This window comes from Xenopus laevis, chromosome 5S (assembly GCF_017654675.1).
Source record: "Xenopus laevis strain J_2021 chromosome 5S, Xenopus_laevis_v10.1, whole genome shotgun sequence".
NCBI classification, from domain to species: domain Eukaryota; kingdom Metazoa; phylum Chordata; class Amphibia; order Anura; family Pipidae; genus Xenopus; species Xenopus laevis.
Genome location: NC_054380.1, coordinates 90,315,890 through 90,332,271, shown reverse-complemented (window position 1 = coordinate 90,332,271; position 16,382 = coordinate 90,315,890). Strand labels below are relative to the sequence as shown.

The 16,382-nt window shown below is 38.3% G+C and overlaps 1 protein-coding gene across 2 annotated transcripts in view; it reads right to left on the bottom strand.

Moving 5' to 3' along the window:
• The window catches only part of masp1.S (MBL associated serine protease 1 S homeolog), a 36,646-nt gene that overhangs the window by 17,038 nt on the left and 3,226 nt on the right, over positions 1 to 16,382 (bottom strand). For both annotated transcript variants that reach the window (XM_041563923.1, NM_001088871.1), the window contains 3 exon segments: positions 14,143 to 14,368; positions 2,745 to 2,922; positions 1,876 to 2,007 (listed from right to left, as the gene is read on the bottom strand). In XM_041563923.1, the coding sequence (XP_041419857.1) occupies positions 1,876 to 2,007; positions 2,745 to 2,922; positions 14,143 to 14,368 (536 nt within the window).

The following is a 16,382-nucleotide window of genomic DNA, read 5'->3' as shown; positions in this document are numbered from 1 at the left end:
TCCCCCCACCTGCCACTCTGGGGGAACTCATAGCTACATGACTTTAGTCACTTCACAAACTTCATATTCGGCCTGCATCATAAGATCAAATATCTAGGGGACCTGATGGAAGGAGCTACTCCAGGGTCCCAAACCATTTCAACTAGCAATGGTGGACCACCAAAATCACTGAACTGACAGAAGATGAGTGGGAGGAAGCGACAGAATAGGCCTACACCAGCTTAATCTCTACTGGAGACAAGCTAGTGCATTATAAAACCTCACAATATCCAAGGAATAGAAAAGAACCCCCACTTGAACAATCTAAACTAAGGCAGTCACAAAGTATTTTTGACACACTTATTAAAAGTCGGTTAAATAGTAAGCACTTAAATAAACACCACTAATCAGTGCATAAGGTTGATTGTAACACTTGTTGAAAATTTATAAAGTGCTGTGCAATAAATTATAAAGTGCAGTGCAATAAGTTAATTGTGAGGAGCTCAAAAGCCAAAAATCTATAATACCACAGTAATATTGAGCCAATTAATAAAGTGATACCTGAATTGATCACTAATTTCTAAATTAATTGTAATGCTAAAAAATATAATTAATTTGTATAAGAAATTTACTAAGATGAGAATATTAAATTCATTAAATATAAAGTGCTGCAGTGCTGTATAAATTAATAATCCTTCCTAATTAATAAGGTTCAATTTGATAAATTAACTAGACTGCCATTAAATAGGATAAAAACTAAAATCAATGCTCAAATTCATGAAGAAAGGAGGAAAATGAAATAAAAGGAGGTGGAGTTGTCCCAAAACTGGATGGAGAAGGCAGAGTAACCGGGACTGTGGTCTCGTAGTTAACTGAGCCCTAAGCTGATTTGAGAGGCTAAAATATCCTATAAAACCATAATTCCACGATCTCCTGGGAGTTTAGTTTGTAGAGAAAGAGAAAGAGTTGGACCGAGCAGAGATTATTTCCACCACCCTCCACGAAAATTGTTTAACCCCAAGTTTTTTAAAAATTTAAAAAGATAACCAAGATCAGGAAATGAAACGCCGACGCGCGTTTCGCTATGTTAGCTTTGTCAAGGCGTAATGAGGCATTATAAAACCTACCATCACTTATATATTACCCCTGGGGGGCTCCCCTGATGATAAGTGCATCAGATGCATGAAACCAAATGCTGACTTCTACCACCTGATTTTGGCATGTCCACAAGTCCAATATTTTTTGACACATATAATTGACTTCCTAGCCAGTAATCTGGAGTTCCCCAAGATAAGATTACCTACTACCTGCCTCTTTGGGGTTCTAGATGCATTAATCCCAAGAGCACATGCAAGGCAACGACTGCATACCGTTATTCTATGCCAAAAAAAACCAATTGCTGCCCTCTGGATGGGAGCGCACCCCCCCCCCCACATCAGTGCCTGGCTGAAGATGGTAAACGCCACAATTCCACACTACAAACTCACAAACGAGACCAGAGGTTCCCCTGACAAATTCGAGAAGGTGTGGGGTCCTTGATGTGACATACTCTCAGAGGCCCTCCAACCAACACCTCTGGAGAAACCATCAAGATACAGTATGCTTGAATGTTAATTAGAAATGTATCTAACAATCTAGCTCTAACTCTGTGTAAACGCTTTTGACAACATAACCGACCCGATTAATGTCTATTGTTATTATATTTGGTTTAATAAAAATAAAATTGACCTTTAAAAAAAAAAGCAATGCAATGCAATGCAAATGTGTCAAGTCATGCCCAAATAACAACGAATTGTATAGTCGGCATATAAATAGATGGAAGGCTGGACAAATAAGGAGATGTGCCAGCATTTGCCAGAAAGGGGGTGGTGACCAACCCTAGTTGTTAGGAAGCACCTTTGCATGTTCTGTTATCCGTGTGCAAGAGGTAACCAAATCTGCAGAAGCAGTAGAACCCTCCAATGTAATTGTGGCAGTGATGGTCACAAACTAGGTCTTCATCACTTTTCTCTGTACACTCGTCTATATCTGAAAAGATAAAAATGAAAAAAACCAAAGGTTTTATCCCTTGTGGTATAGTTTGCAAAAACGACTGCAGTATGTAGCCATAAAGGCTGCATTGCACATTCTATTAGGGCTCACATTTGTTGTTTATTATAAAATCATTATATTACTCGGTAATAAGCATATATCCATAAGCAGGAAGGAAATGCCATTTATACTCTAATATTCTAAACATGAGATAGATAAATATATATTTCATAAAATAGCAAACTGTTAAAGATAATAATATTTTTTTTGCAAATCATGGGGAAACAGGTAATTTATAACTGCCAGACTCTAGCACATTGTACAGGTTCTCCTTTTATTATGGATTTAAAACATGACAAAGAGTATTTTCAGGGGTGGCTCACCTTTAAGTTAACTTGCAATATACAGTTACAGAATGGTCAATTCTAAGCAATTTTTAATTGCTTGTCATAATTAATTTTTCACAGTTTTTAAATGGTCTCCTTTTTCTGACTCTTTCCAGCTTTCAAATGGGGGTCACTGACCCCATCTGAAAATATTTTAGGTCACAGTGGGGTAATCGATAGATACATCATAAGTTGTTGCAAATTCAGCAATTATCTTGGTAATACATAACAGTACAGCACATGAAGGCTGCCCTCTTTATTCATATAATCCAGCAAATGAAAACATTTACAATTTTTGATTGTATGTGTTTCTAAAAATGAGACATGGGTAAAATCAGAGGCAGATACCTTTTGCACTATAATGAGCATCAAAACCTGTGAAGCGCTCCTCATTGGAGAAGTCAGACCGAAAGGTGAGGCTCAGGAAATTACCAGGGGATGTAATAATCCGTTGACCTGGAGCTTGTTCTTTGTCAGTGCTTTCTTTCCCGCAGAAGGTGGCAATAACCTGGTCCTCAGTTTCCACCTGTAAGCCAGACGACAATGCTGGGCAATAATAATTCTTCACTAATGCAATAAAGAATGACAGATATGGGGTGCTAGATTATCTTTCTGCGTAGGTCATGCAATAACAAAAAATAGATAATTTCCAATTAATTCTGTCTTGGAAAAACATGTTTTTTACAAAATGCATCAGTTAATAGCGCTCCTTCAGTAGAATCCTGCATTGAAATCTTTTTTTAAAAAGCACAAACAGATTTTATTTATTTTCTAAACTTGTTAGTTTGCCAGGTGCCCCCAGCCGCGTAACTTGTGTTTGACTTTTTACTGCTGCACAGCAAGGTGGAGTGATATCACCCTCTTCCTAGTTGTAGATATGAGAACAGCACTCAATAGTAAACATCCAAGTTTGGCTAACATAATTTGCGACTCCTCCAGTTACATTAAGTAGGAGAAAAAATAGCTTATATGAAAGCAGTTCCATTGTGAAGTGGTGGCTTTTTCTGAAAGCACAGGATTAGGCACAATGGCTTGAGAAGGCTGCCTACACACCAATATTATTGCATGTATTGGTTCAATAATAACATTCTAAATTGGACGGTCTGGGTGCACATTCCCCAGACGTATAGCTCAAGGTGGTGGTATTAAACCATGGAAGAAAAGGCAGGCACTCACAGATTCCACAGACAGGCAAAGTAAAAGAACGGTAGACTATTTAGACAAATAATAGATGTGCACTTAGGCACTTAATCATAGGCTATGTTGCAAAATATGATGGAGGCAACAGTAGGTGGTGGTTATTACTACCATTATACAAAAACATTTAGATACAATTGACATAAGTCGTAATGAACACCAAATATACAGTTGCTGTGTTTCAGGGTAACATAAACATTACAGAAAAAAAAATATAGTAAAGTATAGTATATTTTAAGGGGAAACCATTATGCGTAGGTTTGCACAAAACCCTTAAATATTTTTGTAAACAGTTAAACATTAGATTAGTTCATAATGTACTCTACCCTCCAGGTCATTATCACTTGTTGTAAATACTCAGAGCCAAATGTAGATAAGGCAGTCAACTGCTCGGAGAAGATCTATGCCAGAGACTAAGCACTCTATCAGCTAAAAGCTCAGGCACCGACATCTACTACTAAGCTTGTATTACAAATAAATAGCGTTGCACATCATCAAATACAGTGGTCTACAAGTGGGGCCATTACAGACAAGGGATATCATGTGAGGAGGATGGAATTTGTGTTTGGGGAGGCTACCAACAAATGGCTTTTCGTGGGATAGTTTTAAAATACATATTTATACATAGCAGGCAGCCACTTTTTGGGAATATGAGCCTGCCCAAACCTTATGACTTTGTTGATAAGCACTTAACAACTCCCCCCATGTTGCTGCTTTCAAAAAGATTCCATAGAGGACAGAGGAGGGTGTTTTGACAGGGGGAAAAAAGTTGAAATCTCCCTATGTGCCATTGCTCCTAAAGTCACAGCATGACCTATGGGAATCTGTGGCAGGAAAATGCAGATAAGAGAAAATTAGCTGCTGTGTTTACAGAAACACTACTGTCTACGCATGCCCATCTCCCCAAGCAAGTAAAATACAGCTTTTATAGTTGGAATTAAGGAATTTTCTAAGGTGTGATTATACCTTTTGTTTACTTTAAATGAAGGATAAAACTTATGGCAGTTAAAAAAGGGATAATGTCCCTGTAAGGTGTAAATGTGATCTGAAGGAAACTATGACAGTTGAATGCAGATGAGAAAGACCAGCCATAGCTGCTATGATTACATATAGGCTTCTGTCTATGCAAGTATTAAAATACAGTGTTTTTTGTTTAAATCTGAAAAGAGGTTTTTTTTAATAGATTTATATCATTTATGTTGTCACAATGGAAAAAACTTCAGCACTTTTATAAATGTGATTTTGTACTACAGGACAGATGGCTTAAAGGGGATGTCCATCCAAACATTGTTTTTGAGAAATTGAAATAAATAATTCTAAGCACTTTTTTATGTTTAAATAGAAATGAAATTGACAAAGCTGTGTTTGTTTATCCTTTTCTGCCCTCTGCACTCACTTTTGACTCTTGGAACAATGTAGTATGAGTAAGTTCTCCTCCACCCTGGACAGCCAAGTGGGCATCTCCGTTAGTTAAAACATGTTCAGGGGTGAATAAAAACTTTCTCTTAAAAGCTCCATAATCTGAATGGCAACAGCAGTATCAGGGCTATGGCTCAGCCCAACAAGAAAGTCATATGTGTGGAATTAAATGATATGTTACACTATACACCACCTAATGCTAATATCACATGATGCATTTTCTCCAACTGCATGCTGATTGTGTACTACTCAGTGGTGTGAAAATGCATCCCTTAGTGCTTACTTACCAAGTACTTACACCTTGTAGCATAGTGTTTTTGTGATAAGTGCTGAATCAAGAACTGGTGCTCATTGGAAGCTTGGAAGCAAGTTTTGGTTACATAAAAACCAGGTGTACTGCCAAACAGAGCCTCCTGCAGGCTGCCAGTCCACAGAGGGACTACCAATAGCCAATCACAGCCCATATTTGGCACCCCCAAGAACATTTTGCATGCTTGTGTTGCTCTCCAACTTATTTTACATTTGAATGTGGCTCATGGGTAAAAAAGGTTGGGGATCCCTACCTTAAGGCATTTGGAGACAGATACAGTACCTTCCATTTTCACTTAAAGGGATCCTGTCATCAGAAAACATGTTTTTTTCAAAACGCATCAGTTAATAGTGCTGCTCCAGCAGAATTCTGCACTGAAATCCATTTCTCAAAAGAGCAAACAGATTTTTTTTATTCAATCTTGAAATCTGACATGGGGCTAAACATTTTGTCAATTTCCCAGCTGCCCCTGGTCATGTGACTTGTGCCTGCACTTTAGGAGAGAAATGCTTTCTGGCAGGCTGCTGTTTTTTTCCTTCTCAATGTAACTGAATGTGACGTATGGGCGCTGTATTTTCCACTTTATTGTATCAGTAACTAGCCATTTAAAAATTTTCTGCTTCTTTCATATGAAAATAGATTTATACCAAAAACAAAAATTCTTGGGAGATTTGGCTTGTGTCAAATTTTTCATCTCATATCTAAACCTAAAACCTTTTATCCACTTAAACAAGTAAATTCCACGGGACACACGAACAAGGAACATTTCAGCTTCCACAGATAATTTCCCACCTATTTCTTTTATTCTTATAAACAAAAGGGAATGTGTTTTTTCACAGTTAGAACAAGGCTTAGTTATGCCATTCTGACAAATATCTCTTCGACCAAATATTAATCACATTTTCTATTTATGTCATGTTAACCCTAACTAGATAAATATTGTAAAGCGATGTATTTCACTTAAACTACATCACAGAAGAGCAGTCAAAAACATCTTCATGTTGTCATTGAGCAATCAGAAGTACAAAACCCTAAAGCTTTAGTATTCTAGTTTTTACAGACATGTTGATTTAGCTTTGGTAAAGTCTTGCAAATGCTTGTGTGTACACAATATTGTCAATGAAATGAAGATTAAAGGTTTGAAGTAAAATCAAAGCTAAAATTGAGTTATCACATAAAAACTTGTTGAAACCTGTTATATTATATACCCCAGATTTTCCAGATATTAATATATGTTGTATACTCTTTTTTCATATTGTATCGTACATAACATATTTATCTGTATGATTACATGTAAGCTCTTGAAGGCATGGATCATATTAATGCAAATGCAATTAATAACAATACGCCTTTTTATACAAGTACCCTGTGTGAACCTTTCTCCACAGTATGTAATTATGTGTGCCTTCATAAGTGGAAGCATAGCTAGTGAGAGCCTGTTATGGCATCTCTGATTTGAGAAATTGCAGATTTCCAAACCTCTCTCAGTATGGAGATATCTGAGGTCTGGTGATGATAAACATAGGAGGGGTGGGCTGATACTGAGTTAGATGACCGGTTTGGCTTCCCATGGAACTTGTTCTCATATAAGTTGAACAGATCCACTTGATCTGCAGAGCTCTAACTTGTGTTTTAAGGTCAAGGGTTACAAAAGCTGTAAGAGAAAAAAGAACAATGACAGAAAATTGGGAAAATTGGTATACTTACCATCGAAATTTTCCTTTCCATTAGTCCGTAAGGCAGCACATCAAGGGTTAATATCCCATGCCTCCTGATAGGACAGGTAGTAAATAGTTAAACACAGCCCCATAGAAAGCCCCTCCCACTCATGTTATTTTCCTAGCTCCTTTATTATCATAAACACACACACTCAATGCTTAAATATATTTATTCGGGTAGGGTATATTTGTGATGCCTTACGGACTAATGGAAAGGAAAATTTCCATGGTAAGTATACCAATTTTCCCATTCCATTACGTCCTACAGGCAGCACATCAAGGGAATTTACTAGCTTCCCTAATTTGGGAGGGACATTATTAGTTTCTTTACTGCACCGCTTGGAGTACTTTGCTACCAAAGGCTGTATCTTGCATGGAAAGGATGTCAAGTTTGTAGTGTTTTGCAAACGTATGAAGGTTGGACCAAGTAGCTCTCTTGTGGTGAAGCATAAGCTCTCTCTGCCCAAGACGTTGCCATTCCTCTTGTTGAATGAGCTTTTAAGATTTCTGGTGGACTTTTATCATCTAGCTCATAGCACAACAGAATTGCTTGTTTAATCCATCTTGCAATTGTTGCTTTTGAAGCTTTTTTCCCTTTGTTCTTTCCACTGAACAGGATAAAAAGATGATCAGACTTTCTGAAAACTTTTGTCTTGTCTAAGTAGACTAGTAAACATCTTTTTAAGTCCAGCCTATGTAAATTTTCTTGCATCTCATTTTCGGGTTCCGCACAAAAAGTAGGTAGATTTATCTCAGCATTAACACACCAAGATGTGGGCACTTTAGGTACGAAATCTGGTAGGGTCCTCAAACATACTTTATCTTGACAGAATCTGATATATGGTTCTGTTGCTCCCAAAGCTTGTATCTCACCAACTCTTCTAGCCGAAGTTATTGCTGTTAAAAACACCGCCTTAAGAGTCAACATTTTCAACTCTACTTGATCTAATGGTTCAAACGGTATTCCACAAAATGTATTCAATACAAGATTTAGGTCCCAAGGAGGAATGTACGATTTTGTACGAGGTCTCAACCGAGACACTGCTTTCAAAAACCTCATTATCAAGGTATTTGCCGACAGTTTTAAACTTAAATACACTGACAAAGCAGATACTTGCACCTTCAGAGTACTGGGCTGTAGACCTTTTTCAAACCCTTCTTGTAAAAACTGAAGTATTTGAGGTATTGTTGTTTGTAATGGATTTAATTGTTTTTGAACACACCAGGAATTGTATCTTTTCCAAATTCTCTCATAGGTACTGGATGTAGACTTCTTCCTGGCTAGCAACATTATCTCCACTACCTCCTGCGACAGTCCTTGCTCTAGCAATGTCGCGCGTTCAGTAACCAAGCTGTTAACTTGAGTTTGCTGAGATCTGGGAAATATATCCCCTTCTGTGCAATCAGATCTGGCTTCAATGGTAGTATCCAATAGTTCCCCTTCGAGAGGTACAGTAACTCTGGAAACCAAGCTCTCCTGGGCCATCCCGGTAATATGGCTATTACCTTTGCTTGGTCCCTTTTCACTTTCTTTAGTACCCTCTGTATCATTGGAACTGGAGGGAATATGTATGCTAGTCGGTGATCCCAGTTTATTGAGAACGCATCCAAATGCGTCGGTCTGTCTTTTCTGTAAATCGAACAGAACTTCTTGCATTTGGTATTCTGTCTGGTTGCCATCAGATCTATCTGTGGGTAACCCCATCTCTTCACTATTTGACAGAAAGTCTCCTGATTCAGGGACCACTCGCCCGGCATGATTGTCTGTCGACTGAGCTTGTCTGCCCATTTGTTGTTCACTCCCCTGATGTGTAAAGCTGATATATGAATCAGTTTCATTTGGGCCCACTGCATTATTTTCACACATAGTTTGATCAATTTCTTCGATCTGGTACCACCTTGGTGATTTATATAGGAAACTACAGCAATATTGTCCGATTGAATTAGGACATTGTTGTTGCTGATCTCCTTCTGAAATTCTTTCAGAGCTCTCCACACTGCTTTCAACTCTCTGTAATTCGAGGATGTTTTCCTCTCGTGTGGAGACCATAGACCTTGCGCTGAAAGATTCCCCATATGGGCTCCCCATCCTCGTAAGGATGCATCCGTGGTTACCACCACTGGAGGGGGAAGATGAAACGATAAGCCTTTGTTGAGATTGCAAATCTTTGTCCACCATCTCAAAGACTTCTTCAGGCTGACTGACACTTTCATCAATCTGTCCAAGCCTGAATTCTTCCGATTCCATGCCATCAGTATTTCGTTTTGAAAATATCTCATCCGTGCTTTTGCCCACGGAACTGCTTCTATTGCCGCCGTCATGTGTCCCAGAACTCTCATTGCCTGACGAATTGGACTTACTTTGGTCTGAATCAATTGTTGAGTTTCTTGAATAAACTTTTGTATCTTTTCTTTTGGAAGAATTATTTTCCTTCTGAATGAATCCACAATTAAACCCAGAAATTTTACACAAGTGAATGGTTGAAGATTTGACTTTTGTTTGTTTATAATCCATCCATGTTCTTCCAGAAAATATATCGTCTGTTTCAGATGGTCTTCTATTTCTTCTAGACTTGACGCCTTTAGAAACCAGTCGTCTAGATAAGGAACAATATATATCCCTCTTTTTCTGAGAGCTGCTGCTAGGACCACAACTATTTTGTGGTCCTAGCAGCAGCTGTCTTAACTTGCCTCTTCACTGCCACTCTGAGGAATTTTCTGCTGCTGTGATGAATCGGAACATGCAAATAAGCATCTTTCAAGTCTATTGTGGCCATCAAATCCCCTTTGTTGAGGATACTGTCCATCCTGAACTTTTCCTTTTGAATATATTTGTTCAAATATCTGAGATCTATTACTAATCTCATTTTTCCTCCTTGTTTTGGGACAAGAAACATTCTTGAGTAGATTCTTTGCTTCCATTCGTGTGCTGGAACTTCTTCTAACACCTTCATCTCTATAAATTCTTCCACAGCTCTCTGCAAATTTTCTTCTTTTTGCACTGACTGTAAGAATCTGCTTATTGGATGATGACAAAATTTTATCTGATATCCATCTCTTATTATATTCAGTACCCATTCGTCTGTTGTCGATCTCTCCCATTGGTCGTAAAAAAGAGAGAGTCTGCCCCCTACTTCTTTGCAAAAGGGCCTGGCGTCAGAAACCCAGCTTTCTATTCTTGCCATCTTTGGTTTTAGATTGTCTTCTATTATTTCGGGCATATTCATTGACTTTATACTGTCTTGGTCTTCTGAAGAAATCTCTATTTCTTGCTGCATATCTTGGTTGCTTTGCTCTGGGTGAACGACTTCTGGACTGGAAAAAATGGTCTTTTGAAACCTTTTGGTCTGTCTTGTGGTAATGTTTTCGCTTTCTCACCTTGGAGACTCTCGATTAATGAATCCAACTTGGTTCCAAACAACCTTCCTGCTTCAAAAGGAAGTGAACACAAACTGATTTTCGATGTTACGTCTGCCTTCCAAGCTTTCACCCACAGAGCCCTACGGCCCACTGCTGATAATGCCATGAGTCTTGCTGATAATTTTACCATTTCTACAGCGGAATCACATAGAAAATCTGTGGCCAATTTAATATATTTAAACGAGTCTAATATTTCATCTCTTGATACACCTGAATCAATATCTTCCTCTATATTGTTAATCCAGCACTTCAGTGTTCTTGAGACCGACACTGAAGCAATTGCAGGTTTCGCCACTGCTGCTGCTGTTATATGTGACCTTCTGAGCGATGTATCTGCTCTTCTGTCCATGGGATCCTTCAGCCCTGCTGTGTCTTCCACTGGAATTGTTGTTCTTTTTGATAATCTAGCAATAGAAATATCCACTTTAGGAGGTTCTTCCCAAGATGCTATATCTTGCTTATGTAATAGAAACATTTGTTTAAATCTTCTGGACAATTCTGGCCTCCTGGTAGGATCCTTCCATTCCGCTTCCATCATCTCCTTAATCACTGGATTGACAGGAAATGTATCGGCTCTTTGTTTGGAGAAAAACAGCAGTGAATCTTTAGAAGTACCTTGTTCTTTCTTTTTGTCTTGATCTTCTACCACTTTATTCACAGCTCTAATCAGTTTTTGGGTTTTGTCTGTCGGAAAGAGAAATATGCCTTCGCTTTTTTCCTTTTTCCCAGATGAAAAAGAAGAAGATGAAGATGATAATTCGCCAGATTCTGAATCCCCTGATACTTGATCCAAAATGATAAGATCATTGTTATTATCTGATGTAGAAGGACCCACAGCTTGTTTCATCTCCTCAAAAGTCTGTGACATCATCCCTTTAAACCAGTCAATAAAGTGTTCTGACTGTTTCACCTGATCTTCTTCCAAAGTATTTTTCATACAAGTCAGGCATAGTCTTTGAATATGTTCATCTGGCAATGGTTGTTCACACGCTGCACATAATCTATGCTTCATTTTTTGATGACGCTTGGATGGTGACTTAGACATCTAAAATGAATATATATGTGCATATATATTAATATATATATATATATCTCAATGTGCATTCACAGGTAACAGATAACATAGTATCTATGTGCATACCTTTCCCTTTCTTTGCAGAGCCTCCAGCCTGGTAGCATCCAGCCAATTTTCTCTCCTTTCAGACCTCTGAAGCAGAAAAAGGAGTACTATTTTAGTAAGTGCGCCCCAAATACTTTCTTTTGGCGTCCGCGCCATTTCGGCGCGTGTAACCGGAAGTGACGTCATTGCGCGTCATACCCGGAAGTGAAGCTTCCCTCAGCCGATCCGCTCCGGTACAATCTGCTGATGCGCAATGGATATGCGCATAACATCTTACTGCTCTGCCTTTGCGACATGCGCGTCCATAGCCTGTTCCCACAGCTATACATTTGGACCGCTTTTTTACCAAGGGGTAACCCCCCCCTCCGCTTACCCTCAGGTAGCTTCGGAACGGTCTTCAAGTCCCTCAGGACCTGGTTCTTGATCCTCTTCGCTACCTATCCCAGGTAGGACAGGAAAAAAAAACATGAGTGGGAGGGGCTTTCTATGGGGTTTAAAGGCTGTGTTTAACTATTTACTACCTGTCCTATCAGGAGGCATGGGATATTAACCCTTGATGTGCTGCCTGTAGGACGTAATGGAAAATAGATTTGCTTTGGGAGGCTTTATTCAAACCAGTCGCAGCTGAGAGCATTGTCAGATATCAGCAGGGAACAGCTTACCCACTTCATGGGTTTCTGCACACAGGGGTTTAGAGCTGAAAAATGCAAACACTTTAACAAAATATTTAAATCATATCTGCTGAGAGCTGAGGAGACAGCTTACGGAGACTGAAAAATCAACACTACAGACAAAGATTATTGCTTTATTCTATCTTTAAAATGAATTTTCTGCACCCTTGCGTATGAGAATTTTGTTTTTGCCACAGGACAATAACTATTATTTAATTTCCTCCTCTGGTTCCCTCTATCCACTTCCTGTTCTTCCTTCCACTTGTTCTCTCTGAAATCACTAAGCTCGTTAAGAAAGGAAACCATCACAGAAAAGAAATAGAAAGATGTCAGTCACGCTCTGAATGTTTATATCGTTATCCGTTCAATGGAAAACATTTCATTAGCAACCTCCCCTCTCTTTGGACAGGCATAAGCCAGGGATCTGGGAAAAACCTCTCCCCTCTGCATTCTCTAAAATGAACCATGTAGTAGATAACGATTTCAACTGCTTTACATTCTCCAGTTTTAAAAACAACAGAAACAGTCTTTAAAATAGAGCTTTGTTTATGAAAATATCTCTCTGTAAATCAATAAAACTTTTTTCTTTTATTTTCTGTACTCACGGGAGGGGGGGGGTTGGAAGATGACTTTCACTGGGTTGTTGTAAGTGCTTGCATGGCAATAGGAGGGAATATAAAGACATTATGCTAACGTGTTCATGTGAATTATAACTGAATTTGCTAATGGGTACAAAGGGGCGTGTCACAGTGCTCAGAGGTGCAAAGAAGCCTGTGCTTTATACTTGCAAAAAGTATAAGTTAGTTAGAGGGCTTCCAAGCAAGTTTACTTTGACAAGCTTATGATAGGGCAGGAGACTATATGCTGTCCATAAAGAATGAGCTTGATTAAGTTAGACTGTGTGATATCTATTTTTATGGAAATAGGTGGATCACTCAAACTCAGTGTGAATGTACTAGACCTGGGCTTCAGTGGCGTAACTAGATATTACTGGGCCCCACAGCAAATTATTTTTCAGGCCCCCAAAATGTTTAGAGGTTGACTTGTTTCTCCAATATTTATTGAAATTGTATATGAATTAGGGCCTCATGGGGCCCCTATACCTCCTGGGCCCCCTGCAGCCGCAGGGTCTGCTTCCTCTATAGTTACGCCCCTGCTGGGCTTGGTACTCTAGATATATTGCTATAAACAAAACTGAGCAATTTTGCTATACACAGCATTGTGTATTTTTACACGCTAGAAATTAATGTTTAGGAGATTCACATTTAGTATACTCTGCAAAATATATATGCCAGAGCATTGTGTCATATCAATGGATATATGCTGCAATGCAAACCATCAATAACTAACTACAGACTTGTGTACTGTTTTGACACAACTTTTGTTCACATTTCACTCGGGTAGATACCTGCTCTGTGTGGCTGTACTTGTGTAAATACCTGCCTGCAGCTCTGTAGCCTGCCTTTATGCCAATGTGTTTACAAATAGATGAGATTTGTGTAAATGCTGTTCTATAGTCTACAGGAAATCATCACTGTTACCATAGTCTACAAACTGTTGTCACTTGTGTAACTTCCCTGCATGGGACAACGTAGTCTACAGGTAAATATGACTTGTGTATACACATGTCCTGTCAGGCACATTCTACAAACAATCCATAATACATAGTTTTATGCTACTCCTGGCATAGCGAGTACATGTTCTCATTTTTGCTTGGATGAAATTAATATAGTAGATACACAGGACTTCACTGCCTACGTATTAATATAGCACTCTTACTGCAACTGCAGTTAGGGTTGGTGGTTTACTGTATACAGTATTTAGTGTGTAGTTTGCTTGTAATTTGGCAAAAACACCAACACAGCAATTTATCGTTTTATATTTCTTTTACCTTGGCATAATCATACTCGCAGAGGTAAGATGGTTCCAGATCAAAGTGCATAAAATAAAGTTTAAGCCGGAAACCCTCCGGGACAGTGATGTTCCACGTCACCCCTGATTCACTAGGGTAAGAGTCAGGAAAGTTGGGTGTTCGGATTTCACCAAACATATCAGTAAGCTGAATGACTTCTGCTTCTGATAACATCCACAAGCAGATGGAGAAGAGCAGGGGTATTCTGAAATATAAAAAGTAAAAACATGTTCATCCTGCAGTTTAATATTAATCACAGCAAAGCATTTTATTCAGTAAATAATAACACGAATGTGGGAACTGTTATTTAGAAACCTATTATCCAGAATGCTTCACAAGCAATAAGATCCTTTCCGTACCATATGTTGTTTATGCAGGACTCCAGGCAGTGGTAAAATCAATTCACTTTATTTCACAAACATCCTGGCTGCCTATGATTACGTGTGTGAACACACGAAGCGCGTTAGGACGATCAATGTTTGTGAAATAAAGTGAATTGATTTTACTGCTGCCTGGAGTCCTGCTGAGTGTGTGCCAATTTGCTGGTTTTAAAAATAGTATAGGCCTTATTATTATAAATTGCATGTTAATACAGGGCAAGCTGCAAAAATATGGTGCAAAGTGCAAAGTGCCATGTATTTTACCCCTTGCCCCATGCGTGGTGCCTAGAGGCTTTATGCTGTCACAATGGATGTTGCACTGCCTGCATTCACTGCTAAGAGTATATGCAAGGCAGAAGAACCAAGGCATGTAAGGCTCCAAAAAGACATTTATTAACTGGCCCTTGATTATGACAGTGCCACAATCTTTGCCTTGAGTAAGAGGTTTATCCAGCACAAGGTTTTGATGGCCTATGTACAATTACTTTTTGTGCATGGGGCTTTTTTTTATACAATCAAGGAAACAGGGCATGTAAAACAATACAGACTTAAGCTTATCAATATGAGAGGTGGAAAGCACTGTCCATTGATCTTAAATTACAGGAGAGGTATAAAAGTAGTACAGGTATGGGACCTGTTATCCAGAATGCTCTGGACCTGTGGCTTTCCAGATAACGGATCTTTCCATATTTTGGGTCTTTATACCTTGTCTACTAGAAAATCATGTCAACATTTAGGAGCATATTTATCAAGGGTCGAATTTCGAATTGAAAAAAAAGTTGAAATTCAAATTCAAAAAGACCAAACGAAATTAAGTCGAAGTTTTTTTGGTAGAATAGGTCCGTTTTCGATCGAATAGGTATTTGGCTGAATTCAAATCGTACGAATCAAAGGAATAGCTCATTCGATTCAAAGTTTTTCCCAAAAAAGTCCACCAATTGACCAATAGGTTCTAGGAGGTCCCCCATAGGCTAAAACAGCAATTCGGCAGATTTTAGATGGAGAATGGTCGAAGTCGAATTTTTAATGAGATAGTACATGTACATTTCGATATTCGAATTCTTGAATTTTTTTCAAATTGGAATTGAATTTGGATTATTCCCTAGTCGAAGTACACAAAAAATAGCTCGAAATTCGGATTTTTTTCATTCGAAAATTCACCTCGACCTTTGATAAATCTACCAAATAGATTGGGTCAAATAAAAAGGTACTGTTTTATTATTACCGAGAAAAAGGAAATTGATTTAAAAAATTTGGATTATTTGGATAAAACAGAGTTTATGGGAAACTGCCTTTCCGTAATTCGGAGCTTTCTGGATAACAGTTTTCCGGATAACGGATCCCATACCTGTACATGATTTTAAGGGCATGTACTATTCCTAAAATCTTAGCCATGAATATAAAATTAGAGCATCACTTCCATACTTGGTTGGTTAAATGAATGAAATATAGAGATTTTTTCATTTACTGTGGGTTCTAAGCAGATCTTTGTAATGATAAGAGGCTTTTACCTAATACTGAGCACCATGCTCCATATATAGTAAATTGAGTTCTGCAAAGGAGCATACTAAACTAAAGATCAACAGCCTGGCTGCTGATAACGAAACAAATGTGTAAGTAAGTATAGCACTCAGATATGTCTTGAAAACAAAGCAAAAATATTTATTTAAAGCCCAATGTTTTTCACAATCTGGTGAAAGGAAAACAAATTTTGTTGATATATTGTTTACAAGATTATATAAGATCAGAATTGATATTATGTTTAACATCATCCATGTGCATATGTTATTAAATCCATGTAACTAACATGACATTGTGTCACACGCATAAATATGTCTG